Source organism: Jaculus jaculus, chromosome 5, assembly GCF_020740685.1.
Source record: "Jaculus jaculus isolate mJacJac1 chromosome 5, mJacJac1.mat.Y.cur, whole genome shotgun sequence".
NCBI lineage: Eukaryota > Metazoa > Chordata > Mammalia > Rodentia > Dipodidae > Jaculus > Jaculus jaculus.
Window position 1 is genome coordinate 89,597,913 of NC_059106.1, and position 19,965 is coordinate 89,617,877.

At 37.4% G+C, this 19,965-nt stretch overlaps 1 protein-coding gene across 1 annotated transcript in view; it reads right to left on the reverse strand.

The window, feature by feature from the left end:
- The window catches only part of LOC123460680 (zinc finger protein 39-like), a 28,959-nt gene extending 10,023 nt beyond the window's left edge, over positions 1-18,936 (reverse strand). The window contains exon 1 of the mRNA XM_045149148.1: positions 18,384-18,936. Coding sequence (XP_045005083.1) covers positions 18,384-18,855 — 472 coding nt within the window. The 5' untranslated portion in view covers positions 18,856-18,936. The remainder of the gene's footprint in view (positions 1-18,383) is intronic.
- Positions 18,937-19,965: the final 1,029 nt, after the last annotated feature.

Consider the following 19,965-nt stretch of genomic DNA (forward strand, 5'->3'; position numbering starts at 1 on the left):
TAATTACCTTAAGGTAAGAAAATATTTCCTAGATGAGACACATGACCATAAAAAAAATTGATAAATTGGGTTTAACCAAAATTAGGGGGAAAATCCTCTACTCTTCACAGAAAACTTGAAGATGAAGGTGTGTGCCCCTCCCTGAGCTGCCTGATGCTGCCATCGGGTAGGTAGGTTAGGGTTAGTGATCCCGACTGTTTTGCATGCCTCTGCTCTACCTGGATTGCCTGTAAAATGCACCTACTCTAACCTGCAAGATCAGTGGCTGTACATATCCTCCAGTTGAACAGAGGTCACTTCACCTAAACTATCCAAAAATCAGCACAAATTGTTTCCACAACTGAACTTTGAACAACAACCTGAACAAAGGCAAATTAAGGCAAGAGAACACTAGTCCAAAACTCACTTAACAGAGATGCTCCAGAATCACTTGACCAGTGGAATATCTCCAGGACAAGTCACAACTCCAAATAAGTAACAAGGAAAAAAAAAAAAAAAAAAAAAAGGGAAACATGTCTCTTCCAAGCATTTCCAATCCCACAGTAAAGCACCTCCCCCACACAAAGGTGTTTAGAGGGAATTCCAGACAAAGAATTTAAAAACATGTTTATAAACATACAGAAATATTTCAAAAGTGACATGAATAAATGTCTTAATAATATACAAGAAAACACATACTAACAATGAATTCAGAGGATATGAATAGACACCTGAATGAAGTTCAGGAAAAGACAAACATTTAAAAGATATCAAAGAGGACACACTTTGATACCTGAACGAATTCTGAGATAACATAAATAGGTAGCTGAACTATCCCTTTAATCATAGTGCTTGGGAGGCAGAGATAGGAGAATTTCTGTGAGTTTGATGTCAGCCTGGAACTCCAGAGTGAATTCTGCGTCAGCCTGGGCTGAAGTGAGATCCTGCCTCAAAAAAAAAAAAAAAATGTAATAAGTCAAATAAAAGTTGTGTGGAAAGCTTCATTAGTAGTATGGACCATTTGGAGGATAGAATATCATTGCTCAAAGACAAAATAGGGGAACTGGAAAAGTCAAAGTCAATGTTAAGCCACACACCCCCCAAAAAAGTGGAACATGATATTTAGGACAGCATGAAAAAACAAAATTTATGAATATTGGAAATAAAAGAAGAAGAACTTCAGGACAAAGGAATAGAAAATATTTTTCAATAGAATTATAGAAGAAAATTTCCAGAGTCTAGGAAAAGAGGCAATCATCCATGAGGCATTTAGAACTCCAAATAGACAGGACCAGAAAAAAAGTTCTTTTCATTATATTGTACTCAGAGGCTTCTGGTCAAGATGGTGTCAGCCTAACCATGCAGCAGCTCTGGGCAAGGAGAGGCAAGGATTCAAGGGGTCACTGGGACTTTTAGGGGAAAGCAATCTCTAATAGATCGCCAGTGGGTGGGTGCAGTGTACTCAGCATGCTACATATACATAACTAAGAAAGGGATCTGAAAGGTACAAGACAGAACATAGGTCACATGTTTATAAAGTCAGAATAGCAGGTATTTTTTTTCTAATGGAAACTCTAAAAGTCAAAAAAGCTTGAGATAATGTATTTCAAGTGTCAAAAGGCCACAGCTGGCAACTCAAACTACTATTCCAAGCAAAACTATCTCTCATAATTAAAAAAGGGAAATTTTTCATGATAACAGCAGGCTAAAGGAATTTATGAAGTTATGAGCACTAAGCCATCTCTACTGAGGATGTTGGACAGAATACTTCACATTTGAGAAGAGGATAAGCACATTCAAGATGGTTAAGTCTTCTGGATCCTCATAAGAGTGAGGATGAGAGACAGACCAGGTGCCTAAAGGCAGTAAATTTTTGTCTAAAGTTCAGTTAAGCTGAGCACAACAGTAAAGGGCCTCTGGTCAGTAATTAACATTTTAATGGCTATCACCAGATTATTTTTATCAAGGGCCTATAATAATTTATGTGTAATTTTTTTTATCTTTGCAACATTAGAAAGACTATAATTCATTTTATATTTTTATTGTGTGGGAGATAAAAAAGAAGTGGAAATTGATATATTATTTTTGCTTGAATTTGTAATTTTCCTACATTAAAAAGACTGACCATCATCTAGACATCTTATTAGATATACTGTTTATTTCATAACTATTTTATCTTATTTTTTGTTGTTTTTAGTTTTTATTTGTATTGTTAATGTTTTATTCTAATCTATTGGAGGTTTTATGTTTTGAAATTTCTTTGCTTTATTCTTATTGAACATGTATTAGGTTCCAAACATTAAATGTGGCTCTAGGAGGCCCTGAAATTGCTAAACAAAAATTTGAGTTCCATTTCATGAAAAGTCTGCATGCAGTATATATTTGGGAAAATCTGTGAATTACTTTGTGTTACTAATATTATCAAGAAAAAAGTTTATTTCCTACACTTTTTAAGTGAGAAATTCCATAAACTGTTTTTAGACTGTCAAAAAGATAACGCTTTCTTTCAACTACTTTATTTAAAAGACATTTATTCTGTCTTTTCCATAGCCAGCATATATAAGAATAAAAGTTTACTCTTAGCCAGGCATGGTGGTGCACTCCTTTAATCCCAGGACTTTGGAGGCAGAGGTAGGTGGATCGCCATGAGTTTGAGGCCACCTTGAGACTACATAGTGAATTCCAAGACAACCTAGGCTATAGTGAGTACCCTAACTCTTAAAACAAACAAACAAAAAATATTCTTACTTATTCAGTATATGTAAGAATAAAAATGTATTTTAGCTCAACAATTAATTTACTGTGTTTTAACATAACATTTTTTAAAGCATGTAAATCAGGGCTATTCTTCAGATTGGAATTGCTCATAGGATAATCTATTTAAATCTGCATTTTACAAGTAACATGAAGAATATTAAATAAGGAACAGCTTTTAGGAGAAAGCAAGGGAAAAGAAGTTGAGCTTTGAGGCAGATACTTGCTAGTCTGTGGGAGTCCTGAAGCTAGAAAGGCATTTCAGAGATGGCCCACGTAGAACTGAGATGACCTCTCTTTACAGCCACCATCTCTTTACAGCCACCACTGTATCAGTCATTGACTAGTCCAATGAAGAAAGAGCCCCGACATTGGCAAGGACGATCTCTAGAGAAAAGGTGACCCCTTTAGGTCAGTCAACTGAAGGCTGTGTTGGCAGCTAGAGAAGGAAATTTCTCTATGAAGAGTGTTCTGAGTCTTTAATACCACATCACCAGTCAGAATCTACTGAGTTTGATCTCTGATATTTTATTTTTCTGTAGTTTCATTGTATCCCAGGCTGAAAGTTAGAGAGTACTTCAATTCTGTTTAACCTCAGCAGAATGCTTTGGGAGTGTGGTCTTCATAGACAGTTGAAGATGGATATATCTGGGCATGTGTTATTCATGAGAGATCCTTTATGCCAGCAAACATCAAGTTACCATACTAATGTAGATTTTAGTGTAGAGCAGGATTGTCTATCACTTCCCTTATCTGAGGTTTCCCTAGAGAAGACTAACCTGTCCAGTACTTTGCTGTATTAAAGATTCAATTGTTTTCTTGTCCTGGAGAACCACCTGCTTATAGAGCAGCTTAGTGTTCTATCATACCAGGTAATGTAGTCAGCACTGTTAGTTTCTCTTCTTTCCATTATATTTTGTATTCCTATTATGCAAAGGGTGAGCTGATTCTCATTTATCACTTTAATAACTATAATGCATATGTAATTATAATAAAAGAAGTGTAATTAATCACAATCCATTTATTCAGGATCAATTTATGTGGCAAGAAAGAGAAAAATAAGAACACTTTATTTCTTTTTCTTTTTTTTTTTTTTAAGACAATGTGTTTCAAAGGTCTTAACTTCAGTCAGATATCAAGAGAACTGCATTCAGCAGACAACAATTTCTTTCTTGGTCTTTGTTTTCCTTGAAAGAGATGAGATATGTATTTACTGTCTCATCTCTGCATCAACTGAGATGGTCATATGGTTCTTATGGTTCAGTTTATTTATGTACTGTATTATATTGACTGATTTCCATATGTTAAACCATCCCAGAGTCCCTGGGATGAAATCTACTTGATCATGGTGGATAATACTTTTGATGTGTTGCTGAGTTCAGTTGGCAAGGATTTTGCTCAGGATCTTTGCATCTAAGTTCATTAGGGATATAGGCCTGTAATTTTCTTTCCTTGTTTTATCTCAGTCTGGTTTTGGTATTAGGATGATAAAAGGAGTCAAGGGGGATTCCATGGTCTCCAATTATGAAGAATAGTTTGAAGAAAATTGGTTTCAGTTTTTCCATGAAGGTTTAATAGAATTCAGCTGAGAAGCCATCCAGTCCTGGACTTTTTTGGTTAGGAGATTAATCTGTTCTGAGTTTAGTTTTGGTAGGTGGCATGTGTCTAGGAATTCATCCATTTCTTCTAGATTATTTAATTTTGTGGAGTAGAGGTTTTGGAAGTATGCCCTGATGATTCTTCCAATTTCATTGATGTCTATTGTGATCTTTCCTTTTTCATTTCTGATTTTGTTAATTTCAGACTCATCTTTTTTTGCATGATCAGTTTGGCCAGGGGTTTGTCCATCTTGTTGATTTTTTCAAAGAACCAGCTCTTTGTTTCATTGATTTTGTTGTTGTTGTTGAAGACTGGTTTATTGCATGACCTCAAAGCACAACTGAAAATTAAAATCAGAAAGGAAATTGTACAAAGCACTGAAGCTGAAGTCATTTAAAAGTGTTCACTTGATCCTACCCTCTCCAGTGTCTTGTGGTTCAGGTGTTTCCTGTAAGGGTCTAGTGAAAGTTCAGCCATTTGATTTGTCTTTTAGGAAGTAGAATTTTATGGTACCATTGCCATTTGGGTCAAGATTAGTGTTTCCCACCCCTTTGATGCCCTCCCTTCCCTCTCCATCCATCCTAGTGTCTAATCCATGAGGTGCTTGCTGGGTATGTAAGGTATCTTGGGTAGATTCAGGTTAGGTGTTGTAGATGAGTGAGACTATGTGTCAATTTTTTTTCTGTGATTGGGTAAGTTCACTATCTTCCCTTCCTCCCTCTCCCCCACTCTCTCCTCTCTAACTCTTGTATATTAGTTATTTTTTTCCTCAATTTCTTAGTTGGCACTGACCTGTAACCCCCACTACAAGCATGGGGCTATCATCCACAATGAGCTTTTGATCAGAGAAACCTACAAGGTTTCCTAAAAGAATGACAGACTTCTGTCAGATGACCCACCAAAGGTCAGTGGAAAGACCCTATTGCTGAAGACAACATATGCAGCTGACACGTAAAATGGAACAGCATGGCTGGAAGCCAGGAGAAAGTCAGTCCCCAGACAGCATGTCTAGTGCCAGAAGGTGATACATGGGTGACTGGGGAAAATGACCAATATCTGTCCAAGCAACTCATGGTCTAACCTATTTAGCAACAAATAACCTGTTGTGATGCCCACACAAGTGCAATAGTGGCACACAGCCATGGTGGGAAACCAACTGCTCTTGATTTGGCTAACTGATCCCCTCAGTGATATGAGACCCATAGCTGGAGCTGGGAAACAAGTCAGAACCATATCCAAACATAGGCCCACTCTCCAATATCAAGCCACCATCAATCATGGTGTACAAGACGGCCTACACCTATTAAACTCTCTATCAAAAAAGTAAGTGATATCTCAATTTTCTGGCTGCTAACTTACTCTCTGTTGGAGAATCTGCTTCTCTTTTTCAAATAAATGCTGATCCTAAGGAGAGAGCTGCCCCATCATACCTCAAAAGGGGCCTGACTGAAACTAAGGAGAATTGGCAAAACAAGCAAGGATGTTGTTTTCCTGATGAACCAGATACCAGCACAAAGGGGAAGGAGACCAATACAGAGAAAAAACAACTCCTACCAAATCAGAGAGCCAGAGCCTCAGAGGCCCCCAACACCTCAGCCCTGAAGCAGACCAAAAATGAACCCAACGTGGCTCAGGGAAATTTTGTAAAAGAGTGGGCGGAAAGAATGTCAGAGTCACATGTTGGGTCATGATATGCAGAAACATTTATAGTACCAATAACTGTGGGCTAACTCCATAGTGCATGACCCATTTACATCAACAAAGAGGGGCCATTGGGAGTTGGTAGGTCATGGATGAGCCTAAACAATGTATCAAACTGCCTGTATTTGCTGAAAAGAAAACTAATAAATTAAATTAAAAATAATAAAACTGCAGTGTATGACTATGAAAAAAAGGTTTATTTAAAAAAAAAAGTGTCCACTTGGCTGCATTCAACTGCACTCCAGTTCTGTGTCATTGATTTTTTAAATTGTTTTTTTTTTTAAGTTTTCAATTCATTAATTTCTGCTCTAATCTTGATTATTTCTTTCCATCTGGAGCCATATGGGTTGGATTCTTCTTATTTTTCCAGTCCCTTTGGTGGACAGTCAGGTTATTAATTTGTGATCTCTCTGTTGTTGTAATGAAGGCATTTAGGGTGATGAATTTTCCCCTTGGGACTGCCTTCATTGAGTCCCATAAGGTTTGGTAGGTTGTGTTTTCATGATCATTCAATCCTAGGAATTTTAAAATTTCTTTTTGCTTTCTTCCCCGACCCATTCATTGCTAAAAGTGTGTTGTTTAGTCTCCAGGAGTTGGCAGAGTTCTTGATGTGTCTCTTGTTGTTAATTTCTAGCTTTAAACCATTGTGATCTGACATGATGCATGAAGTTACTTCAATTTTCCTGCCTTTATGAAGGCATGCTTTATGGCCTAATATGTGGTCAATTTTGGAGAAGGTTCTGTGGGCTTCTGAGAAGAATATGTATTCTGTAGAGTTAGGTTGAAAAGTCCTATAGATATCTGTTAGGTCTAGTTGATCTGTGATGTTGTTGAGCTCTGTTTTTCCCTATTCATTTTCTGTTTGGATGATCTATCTATTGATGATAGTGGGGTATTGAATTCTCCAGCTATGATGTTGTTGGCGTTTATATCTGTTTCATTGTCAAGTATATTTTGTTTTATAAACTTGGTGTCCCTGTGTTTGGTGCATATATAATTATGATTATGATGTGCTCATGTTAGATCATTCCCTTGGTGAGTAAGAAGTGGCCTTCTTTGTCCTTTTTGATTACATTTGGTTTGAAGTCTATTTTTATCAGATATTAATACAGCAACCCCCACTTGTTTTTTATTTCCATTTGATTTGAATAGCATTTTCCAACCTTTCACACTGAGGAGGTGTCTATCTTTAGTGGTGAGGTGGGTTTCTTGAAGACAGCAGATACAAGGGTCCAGGTTTTGATCCCTCCTGATAAACTGTGTTTTTTGATGGGTGAGTTAAGACCCTGTTGGTGAGGGGTTCTAGAGAGGTTTTTATAATTTCTATTTGATTTTTGTTTTCTGTTGTGTTATTTTGTATTGTGTCCATCTCTTTTTTTGAGGTACAATTTCAATTCGAGTTCTGATTTTCTTGATGCTTCCTGTAATTCATTCTTGCATTTGATCAAGTCTTCATTAAGCTTAATCAACTGGATGTTGAGGTCTTCCATTTCTTGAGTTACCTTCAATTTATTCATATCTCTTTGGAGGGTTCTAATGTTTTCTTCAATCAAGTTAAACCTACTTCCAAAGGCTGAATCCTCTAGGAGATGATTCTGTTCAATTTCATTGATATGATTATTGGTTCTTTGATAATTTGCTTCAAATTCAGTGACCTTTTTTAAAAATCTGGGTCTCATTGGTTGTTGTGTTTTCATTTTGGGAATAAATTTCTGTTAATTTCCTATGATTTCATTGGAAGCTTCTGTGGTAGGACTAGGCAACCTTGGTGGAGATCTCTGTTTTCTGACTTTTGTTGGCTGTTTTGCATTGTTGTCTACCCATTTTAGGTAGACACTTTATTTTATTGAGGAGGAAGCAAGTTTTTGTCCTTTGGCCCATTCACTCTCTTACTCAAGTGAACAGGGATGTTGGTACCTAGTGGCAAGACAGGATACCAGAGCAAAAGGCTTGACTACACAGCTCTCACAGGGGCCAGACCTCCCTGAGCAAGACACAATGGGACCTTCCAGGACCAGGAGACTAGGATGAGCAAGGGAACAGGGATATGGCCTAGTTCATGCTGTGTTCTCCAAGACACAGACCAGTGCAGACAATTCAGACTGGGGAGGAGGGAGGAACCCAGATGAAGGGGTCTAGCATAGTCACTCTAGACTGCCATGTCCACCCGTTCATTGTCTGCACAAGGAACTCTGAACAGGGAGGTAGTAGAAGCCCAGAAATGGGTCCAACCTACTCACTCCAGACCCCCATGCCCACCCACACATTGTCTGTGCAAGAAACCCAGACTAGGGAGGTGATAGGAGTCGAGAAATGGATCCTGCCTACTCACTCCAGACTGCTGTGCCTCAACATTTTTTTAAAAAATTATTTATTTATTTGAGAGTGACAGAGAGAAACAGGGAGAGAGAGAGAGAGGGGGGGGGGAAGAGAAAGAGAAAGAGAAAGAGAAAGAGAAAGAGAAAGAGAAAGAGAAAGAGAGAAAATGGGTGTGTCAGGACCTCCAGCCACTGCAAAGGAACTCCAGATGTATGTGATCCTTATACATCTGGATAACATGGGTCTTGGGGAATTGAGTCTCAAACAGGGGTCCTTAGGCTTCACAGGTAAGTACTTAACCACTAAGCCATCTCTCCAGCCCAACATCTATTTTTTAAAGCCTTTTTGTCACTTTTTTATTTTTATTTATTTATTTGCAAGCAGAGAGAGATAGAGAGGAGAGAAACAGATAGAGAAACTGGACACTTCTGGGCCTCTAGGTGCTACAAACAAACTCTAAATATATGTGGCCCTTTGTGTGTCTGGCATTACATGGGTACTTGGGAATTGAACCTGGGTCATCAGGTTTTGTAGGCAAACATCTTAACCACTGAGCCATCTCTTCAACCCAACAATATCACTTAAACCACTCAAATATAGATAAAAATAAAGTGTCAATTGTCCTTGTGAAAGAAAATAAAAAGGCAAGTACTTTTTAAATTAGAATGGTTGTTGAAAATGTCAAGAAAAATAATAATGGAGAATAGAGATGGGGCAAAATCAGTCATTCTTGCAATAGACGAGAATTTACTCATTGAAAAATAAACATAAGCCATGAACTGAGTCATATAATAAGTTTAAGTCTATTTGTCTAATGCTTATACACATGAGCAGAGTGGAGGTTTGACTAAAACTTTTTCTGGTGGGAGAGATGGCTTAGTGGTTAGGTGCTTGCCTGTGAAGCCTAAAGACCTCTGTTTGAGGCTTGATTCCTCAGAACCCATGTAAGCCAGATGCATAACATGCATGCCTCTGGAATTCATTTGCAGTGGCTAGAGACCCTGGTGCATCCATTCTGTCTTTCTCTCTTTGCCTATTTATCTCTCTCTGTCTGTTTCTCTCAAATAAATAAAAAAATAAACAAAATTTAAAAAAATTTACCACCATTTCCAGAACGTTCACAGAATAATACTATACTTCGAAACTCTCTGTGGTACATTTGCATAGTGGTTTTCACTATGTTTTTTTTGTTCCTCCGCTGGGACAGTGGTATTTACACTTGCATCTAACTCTCATTTTGCTTAGCCTGTTCCTTTGCCTTGCTCCCTCCTTTCCTTCAAATATCAGTTGTATAAAAAGCTTTAGAAGCTGGATGTGGTGGTGCATGTCTTTAATCCCAGCACTCAGGAGGCAGAGGTGGGAGGATCACCATGAGTTCAAGGCCATCCTGAGACTACAAAGAGAATTCCAGGTCAGCCTGGACTAGAGTGATACCCTACCTTGCAAAACGAAAAACAAACAAACAAAAAAGCCCTAGAAAATATAGCCAATTTAGATGAAGCTTGGAATTCAAGTGACCTCTAAAACTACACTACAGTACTGTGGGAATAGTATCATTGCTCCGCTGAAAACAAGTGGCCTTGGGGGATAAGCACCCTTCACAGCCCAACATACAGTGCAGCAGTGCTGGAACACATCCATAAAGAGACTTCTAGGAAGCCCAGCTATTTGTAGAGACTGAGCTGCAAATGAATATTCAGATAAAGAGTTCAACGCAAGACAAATATGATTCCAATATAGATAATTATGGGCTTAAAAGAGAGAATAAGGAATACTTTGTAAAATTCAATGATGTTTAGAGACAGGCAATATAGTTCCTGGGTATTTTCATTCTGAAACCTAATTCCACCAATGAGGGAGAGAGAGAGAGAGAGAGAGAGAGACGGGGGGGGCGGGGGAAGAGTGAGCATACCAGGGCCTCTAGTCACTGCAAATGAACTCCATATACATGTGCCCCCTTGTGCATCTGGCTTACATGGGTCCTGGGGAATCGAACTGGGATCCTTTGGCTTGTAAGCAAGTGCCTTAACCACTAAGCCATCTCTCCAGCCCTAGATACATATTTTATATACTCTAGCATACCATGCTTTAAATTGTTTTTAAAGAGTTTATTAGTTGAATTTTATTTATTCAGATTATCAATCATTGAGATAAATACATTGTCATTTTCCAATAAATATTTATCTGAATATGTACTTTATTGTGCATATTTTGACATTATTTTCTTATGTGTATGCATTTGCTCAAACACATTTTATACTATTTCACTATCTGCATATGTTATATAGCTACTCAATCCTTGTCTACCTCTCTAAAATAACAATATCTGGAAATTTCTAAGTTATTTTTTCAACATTTTGAAATAAATACGCATTTGTAAATAAAACTGACCTGATTGGACGTTAGCCACCAATATGACTCATCTCTCCTATCAACATATATGCTTCTGATATTTCTGTATATTTTCACATTTTTAGAAAAATTACAATTTTTTTGAGCAAAGCACAACAGACCAGTCATTGTTTTTATGCAAGAGAGTGAGAGGAAGGGAGAGAGAGAGAGAGAGACAGAGAGAGAGAGAGAGAGACAGACAGAGAGAGAGAGAGAGAAATAATTGGCATGCCAGGGCCTCCAGCCACTGTAATAGAACCCCAGACATGTGTGTCATCTTGTGTGCGTGTATGACTTTTGTGCTTAGGCCACCTTGTGTGTCTGGCTTACTGGGACTGAAGAGTCAAACATGGGTCCTTAGGCTTTGTAAGCAAGTGCCTTAACTGCTAAGCCATCTCTCCAGCTCAAATTACAATTTATTTAATACAATTGCTCCATAAACATATTTAAAAGTTAGTCAATACTCCCATGGGTAAGAATAGGTAGCATACAGGGAAACAATTTTTATATAGAGCAGGAGAATTGCAGCTTACTAAAGAATCTTCATGGTATGGTTGAGGTATGTAACAAGAGAATATATTGGTTGAAATTACAACTACTGTATGAAATATAAAGAAATAGAAATTCAAAATGCATAGGTTATTTTAAAATTATTGTGAGTAAAAATCACAGAAAAATTTAAAAGTAAACATTTCACTGGCTCAAATGGAAGTATGTTGAAAGAGTCAATTTAACAAAAAACTAGTGAGCATACATCTTATAACTGTCAGTCATGAAACAAGCCGACTATTTAAGAGAAGAATTCAGTGTGGGTCAGAGAAATTGAGGAAATGTCATAGACAGTTCCAGGATGCTGAGATGAAAATCCAAACCAGACATAGTTTAGGGGAGGAAGGAATTTATTTCAGCTTAGAGATATAGGGAAGTTCCATTAATGGCAGAAGAAGCTGGATCCCTTTCAAAGGTCCAAGCTGAGAGACAGAGAAACCACCACCAGTCAGCAAACACCAGAAAATAATAAGTACACACCCACCAGAATTCACGCAGCTCTCTCCACACCTTTGGGCTAGAATCAGATCCATCCTCAAACATACAGTTTGGCTAGTCCCCAGGGTCTGCCCCAAGTGACACCTCCTGCAGCCAAGCAGCTGGGGACCCAAGTTACAAGCTTAATAATAAAAAAAAAACAAAAAAAAAACCTGAGTGTATGTGGGACATACATTTAAACTACCACAGAGGATATCACAGTAGAAATTATTTGACAATATGTGGTAGTGATGAAATATCCTGAAGTTTCTTTCATGAATTTCCTGATAAAACATCTGGCTAACAAATTTACATTATGGATGAAACAGTTTTGCATTCGTCAGATAGTCCTAGAGACTATCTATTGGTGATAAGTTTATGGCTGCAGATGGAGCTGAGAATTGCTGTGGGGAATCTGAGCACTGGAAACTCAGCACAAGTTGATTGTTTGGTGGGCTATACCTTTTGTACTTGTGTGTGGCTGTTGTTGCTTGAACTTCTAGAAATCTAGCCTAGGGTTAATGTCTGATAATGAATTTTCTGGTTAAAACTGAGGATTTTCATGTCATTAATATAATATCAAGTGTCATCCTTATGCCAAAATTCAATAATATAGCAAGAACAAAGAAGACTGAAAAAAATAAACATTGATGTTATTATACTTGATATTCATTACTTGTGTTGTCTTAGCATCACAATACAAAACCAACAAGGCTGGTAGTGTTGTCACTATTCTATGAGCCCACTTCATTATTCTTAAACTAGATATGACAAGCATTTGTTTCTTATATTTATACAGTTGGATAATTTGAACATGTATGTGTTTATAACTTGAATTATATAATTTTTATGATCATTATTCATCTAATTGAATGTGAATACTGATGTTTGATTATGTACTATTAGAAGTGTTATACAAGGTTTATGCTGATATATCTTTTTTAAACCTAGAAAAATTATAAATTTTGAAACACATTTTTGTCTCCATTGTTTTGTATAGAAATACTATAAACTTGTAACTAACTTCTCAATGAATCAACCTTTATCATTACTTTGGAATTTTTAAATTTTTTATTTACTTGAAAGAGAAAGAGAAAGCGGGAGAGGGAAAGAGGAAGAGAAAGAGAGAGGGGGGGGGGAGGGAGGGAAGGAGGGCACCAGGCCCCCAGCTGCTGCAAACGAGCTCCAGGTGCATGCACCACCTTGTATATTTGGCTTATATGGGTCCTGAGGAATCAAACCTGGGTCTTTTGGCTTTGCAGACAAGTCCTTTAACCCTAAGCAATCTTTGCCACCCTATGTAGAGATATTTTTAATGCATGTCTTCTCTTTAAGTATTTAAGGTTTTGTGGGAGTATTATTTACCATGTTTATATTTTTCTATCTACAATGTTCTCCAAGTTTTTGTGTAAACTATTTATTTTATAAACAGGACATGAATTTTTCAAATTTAAAAAATCTTAAAAATTCCCTTTACCTCCCTAAATACTAATTAAACATCTGTAATTAGTAATGCACTTTGAATATCCTACTATATTATTTTAATTTTAACCTTACTATTTATATACCTTTTGTTTCTCATACACGTTTCCTTCTTTGTTTTTATTTTTTTCTAAACTCATTTATTTATATATGCTTTTTGTATGTCAGTTTGTCCATGGAATTTAGTTGAAATACTTACCAAAAGCCTATAGAAAAATTTAGAGCCCTAATGAGTGCCATTGAAACATCTAAGTTTTCTTTGATCTTTAAAATACACTATTGTAGTGATCAGGATCCCTAAAACAAAGTAGTGGTACATTTATCTAGAGCTTTTGAAGAAACTAGATAAGAGGTATGGGTAAAGTGGAGGGAATCAGCAAGGAGTGTTGAGGCACCCAGTCTGCACCCTCGATAGGCTTGAGAAAGGACTGGACAGGAAAAGTTGTTTCAGGGACTAGCTGACAGCTAGGAGAGTAAAATGTCTAGAAGGATAGTACTTATGGGAGGAAGGTAGTTCCAGCATCAAACAAATGCTGGACAAGGCGAGAGGGGAAAATAGCCTGATATCCCAACATTTCTCCTCTCCTATCTACCCCTTATAGGAATTGTTATAAAGATAATATTCTTCGTGCTGATTTAGGGAAGAGAAAAAAACACATTTAGACTGAATATGTTCCTATATCAGCCATTTACTGAGGAGGCTAGAATTTAGATAGTTTTAGAAAGTTCTCACTGCAAAAGAAGGAAGGAAAGAATAAGGAAAGGAAGGAGGAGAAATAGAGATAGAGAAAGAACCCCTCGCTCAAAATCCTTTTAATTAAACAAATGAGCTAGCCATGCATGTAAGAGGGGGAAGATAGGAAAGTCTTTGGGGCAGACACATGAAAAGCCTTGGCTCATTCAAAGAACAGCATGTGTGCAGTGAAATGGTGATTGAGCATACAGAGTAGGGGTCTGTGTGAGAAGGTGATCAGAAAGACAGGGGGAGGTCCACTTGCATAGGCTGGTGGTCTCTATGTCTACTGAGCTAAAATCAATCACAGAATTTTGAGCAGAGAATTGATAGTTTATATTTATTTATTTATTTTTTAAGAAAACAATTCATTTTATAACAGCAAAATAAAATTTAAACATACAGCAAATTTCAACAAAGGAGCAGATGTGCCATATACTAGAAAGTATAAAAAAAAGAAACAAACTTGAAAAGATATATATACATAGAAAGGTATCTTGCATGCCTGGATTGGAAGCATAACCATCACTTACATGCTCATATTATTGAAAATGATGTATGAATTCAATATAATGGTTATCAAGATTTCAGTCATATTCTTTTTTATAAATTTTTATTTTTATTAACATTTTCCATGATTATAAAATATATCCCATGGTAATTCCCTCCCTCCCCAGCCCCACACTTTCCCATTTGAAATTCCATTCTCCATCATATTACCTCCCCATTACAATCATTGTAATTACATATATACAATATCAACCTGTTAAGTATCCTCCTCCCTTCCTTTCTCTTCCCTTTGTGTCTCATTTTTAACTTACTGTCCTCTGCTACTAAGTATTTTCATTCTCACACAGAAGCCCAATCATCTGTAGCTAGGATCCACATATGAGAGAGAACATGTGGCGCTTGGCTTTCTGAGCCTGAGTTACCTCATTTAGTATAATCCTTTCCAGGTCCATCCATTTTTCTGCAAATTTCATAACTTCATTTTTCTTTACCGCTGAGTAGAACTTCATTGTATAAATGTGCCACATCTTCATTATCCACTCATCAGTTGAGGGACATCTAGGCTGGTTCCATTTCCCAGCTATTATAAATTGAGCAGCAATAAACATGGTTGAGCACGTACTTCTAAGGAAATGAGATGAGTCCTTAGGATATATATAGCTGGGTCATATGGTAGATCAATCTTTAGCTGTTTTAGGAACCTCCACACTGTTTTCCACAATGGCTGGACCAGATTGCATTCCCACCAGCAGTGTAGAAGGGTTCCTTTTTTTCTACATCCCTGCCAACATTTATGATCATTTGTTTTCATGATGGTGGCCAATCTGACAGGAGTGAGATGGAATCTCAATGTAGTTTTAATCAGCATTTCCCTGATGACTAGTGACATAGAACATTTTTTTAGATGCTTATATGCCATTCGTATTTCTTCCTTTGAGAATGCTCTATTTAGCTCCATAGCCCATTTTGATTGGCTAGTTTGATTCCTTATTATTTAACTTTTTGAGGTCTTTGTATATCCTAGATATTAATCATCTATCAGATATATAGCTGGCGAAGATTTTTTTCCCATTCTGTAGGTTGCCTCTTTGCTTTTTTCACTGTGTCCTTTGCAGTGCAAAATCTCTGTAATTTTATGAGGTCCCAGTGATTAATCTGTGGTTTTATTGGCTGAGCAATTGGGATTGTATTCAGAGAGTCTTTGCCAAGACCCATATGTTGAAGGGTTTGCCTACTTTTTCCTCTAGCAGTTTCAGAGTTTTGGGTCTGATGTTAAGGTCTTTAATCCATTTGGACTTAATTCTTGTGCATGGTGAGAGAGAAGAATCTATTTTCATCCTTCTGCAGATATATATCCAGTTTTCAAAACACCATTTGCTGAAGAAGCTGTCTCTTCTCCAATGAGTATTTTTGGCATTTCTATCGAATATCAGGTGGCTATAGCTACTTGGGCTTACATCTGGGTCCTCTATTTGCTTCCACTGATCTACATGTCTGTTTTTGTGCCAGTACCATGCTGTTTTTGTTACTATGGCTCTGTAGTATAGGTTAAAATCAGGTATGATGATACAACCAGTCTCATTTTTGTTGCTCAGTATTATTTTAGATATTCGAGGTTTTTTGTGATTCCAAATGAATTTTCGGATTGTTTTTTCTATTTCCATGAAGAAAGCCTTTGGAATTTTGATAGGGATTGCATTAAATGTGTAGATTGCTTTAGGTAAGGTTGCCATTTTCACAATATTGATTCTTCCAATCCAGGAACAGGGGATGTTTCTCTACTTTCTAGTGTCTTCTGCAATTTCTCGCATGAGTGTTTTAAAGTTCTCATTGTAGAGATTCTTTACTTCTTTGGTTAGGTTTATTCCAAGGTACTTTATTTATTTATTTTTGATGCAATTGTGAATGGGAGTGATTCTCTGATTTCATCCTCTTTGTGTTTGTTGTTAGCATATATGAAGGCTACTGATTTCTGTGTATTTACTTTGTATCCTGCTACATGGCTGTAGGTTTTGATCAGGTCTAACAGTCTGCTAGTAGAGTTTTTAGTGTTCTTTATGTATAGAATCATGTCATCTGCAAGTAATGATAACTTGATCTCTTCCTTTCCAATTTGTATCCCTTTTATGTGTGTCTCTTGCCTTATTGCTATGGCTAAGACTTCCAAAACTATATTAAATAAAAGTGGGGACAGTGGACACCCTTGTCTTGTTCCTGATTTTAGTGGAAAAGCTTCCAGTTTTTCCCCATTTAGTAATATGTTGGCTGTAGGCTTGTCATAAATAGCCTTTATTATATTGAGATATGTTCCTTCTCTTCCCAGTCTCTGTAGGACTTTTATCATGAAGGGATGTTGGATTTTGTCAAATGCTTTCTCTGCACATAATGAGATGATCATGTGATTTTTGTCCTTCAACCCGTTTATGTAATGTATTACATTTATAGATCTGCGTATGCTGAACCATCCCTGCATCTCTGGGATAAAGCCTACTTGGTCAGGGTGAATGATCTTTTTGATATACTCTTGTATTCTGTTTGCCAATATTTTGTTGAGAATTTTTGCATCTATGTTCATGAGGGAGATTGGTCTGTAATTTTTTTTTTTTTTTGTTCTATCTTTGCCTGGTTTTGGTATCAGGGTGATGCTGGCCTCATAGAAGGAGTTTTGTAGAATTCCTTCTTTTTCTATTTCCTGGAAAAGCTTAAGAAGCAATGGTGTTAGCTCTTCCTTAAAGGTCTTGTAAAATTCAGCAGTGAATCCATCTGGGCCTGGGCTTTTTTTAGTTGAGAGATTATTGATAACTGTTCGGATCTCCATGTTTGTTATAGGTCTATTTAAGTGATTAATCTCATTTTGATTTAATTTAGGTAGGTCATATAGATCAAGGAAACCATCCATTTCTTTCAGATTTTCATACTTTGTAGAGTATGTGCTTTTATAGTATGTCCCTATGATTTTTTGAATTTCTCTGGAATCTGTTGTGATGTTACCTTGTTCATCTCTGATTTTATTAATTTGTGTCTCTTCTCTTTCTTTTGGTCAGATTTGCTAAGGGTTTATCAATCTTGTTTATCCTTTCAAAGAACCAACTCTTTGTTTCATTAATTCTTTGGATTGTTCTTTTTGTTTCTATTTCATTAATTTCTGCCCTAATCTTTATTATTTCTTCCCGTCTACTGATTTTTGGTTTGCCTTGTTCTTCTTTTTCCAAGGCTTTAAGGTGAAGCATTAGGTTGTTTACTTGCGACCTTTCTAATTTCTCAATATAGGCACTTAAGGGTATAAATTTACCTCTTAGAACTGCCTTCATTGTGTCCCAGAGATTTTGGTATGTTGTGTTCTCATTATCATTTGACTCTATAAATTTTTTGATTTCCTCATTGACCCATTCGTCATTTAGTAGTGTAATGTTTAGTTTCCATGATTTTGTGTATGCTCTATAGCCTTTCTTGCTACTGATTTGTAGTTTTTTTTTTTTTTTTTTTTTTTGCAGAAATACTTTTAATAACACTCAAAGAGTAGACATGCCCCAACTTCCCAACAACAGGAAAGTGGGTCGGTTGTAGTACATTCGTGCAAGGGGATTTTAAGTTGGCTTGACCAGCTGGTAAAGGGAGCATGATGGAGCTCTAGACACCGCCACTGGCCATTACACTAAAATACAGGAGAGGGCTGGATGGATGGCTTAGCGGTTAAGCACTTGCCTGTGAAGCCTAAGGATCCTGGTTCGAGGCTTGATTCCCCAGGTCCCACGTTAGCCAGATGCACATGAGGGCGCAAGCGTCTGGAGTTCGTTTGCAGTGGCTGCAGGCCCTGGTGCGCCCATTCTCTCTCTCTTCTCTCCCTATCTGCCTCTTTCTCTGTCTGTCACTGTATGTGTTCTCTGACGAATGGTGAAATTTGTCTTCTTCAGAAAAGCATCCCCACAGCCATATGGCTTCCCAACTGTATGAGTTCTCTGGTGAAGAGTGAGTTGTGACTTCCAGAAGACATATTTCTCACATCCATAACCTTCATATGGTTTCTCACATGTCTGAGCATTCTGATGAGTGGGATGTAACTTGTGACAGACAAATTGCTGGAATTGTTTATATTCATGAGGCTTTGTATAGTAGATACTCACTTGAGGTTTTAGTTCTGGATGCCTCTGAGCTGAGCTTTCTGGTACACTACATGGTGCGTATCCTTGCTCTAACTTGAAGATCAACTCTGGTTTGCTCATACAGTGCCCCAAGCACACCAGGCTGTTGTAGTTTTCTAGCATCACATCCCTATAAAGGGTTTGCTGAACATTATCAAGGTATTGCCAATCTTTCCAGGAGAAGTCCACAGCTATATCTTCAAATGACACCAACTCCATTTCTAGTTCCTGGGGTATAAAGTGTCCTCTCTTGATCCCACAGCAGCAAAGTTTCAGTGGGAATTCTGGAAAAGTTCAAGTTCCCATCATTTCTAGATCCTGGGGTATAAAGTGTCCTCTCTTGATCCCACAGCAGCAAAGTTTCAGAAGGAATTCTGGAAAACTTAAAGTTTCCATCGTTGCGGCAGCCCTGTGGCCCAGCCACCGAGCCCAGGATCCAAAGCCCAGAATCCAGGTAAGAAAACGGCCGGGCGCAGACCGAAGATGGCCGACCCCACGACAAAGGCCTGGGACAGCAGAAGCCCCTGATTTGTAGTTTAATTCCATTGTGTTCAAATAGAATGCAAGGAATTATTTCAATTTTCCTGAATTTGTTAAGATTTGCTTTGTGTCCTAATATATGGTCTATTTTAGAGAATGTTCCATGTGCTGCTGAAAAGAATGTATATTCTGCAGCCTTTGGATGAAATGTCCTGTATATATCTGTTAAGTCCATTCCTTCTATGACCTCATTTAGTCCAGTTGCCTCTCTTTATTTTTTCCCGATATGACCTGTCAATTGATGAGAGTGGGGTGTTAAAGTCACCCACCACCATTGTGTTTGGTGTTATCTGTGACCTTAGTTCTAATAGTGCTTTTTTGACGAATTTGGGAGCCCCCATGTTAGGTGCATATATGTTTAGGATTGTAATGTCCTCCTGTTGGAGTGTGCCCTTGATCAATATAAAGTGACCTTCCTTATATTTCTTAACTAACGTTGGACTAAACTCTACCTTGTCTGATATTAAGATAGTAACCCCTGCTTGTTTTCTAGGCCCATTTGCTTGAAACACCGTCTTCCAACATTTCACCCTAGGATAATGTCTATCCTTTGTAGAAAGGTGAGTTTCTTGGAGACAACAAATTGTACGATCCTGCTTTTTAACCCAGTCTGCAAATCTATGTCTTTTTGATGGGGCATTGAGGCCGTTGATGTTAAGAGATATTATTGAAAGGTGTGTATTTATGTTTGCCATTTTTTTTTATTTTTTGTGGTTCTGGTTCTACCTGTGCTCTCTTCTGTTAACTAGTATTTGAGTATTGCTTGTTTTTTCTAGGTTCCTTATATGT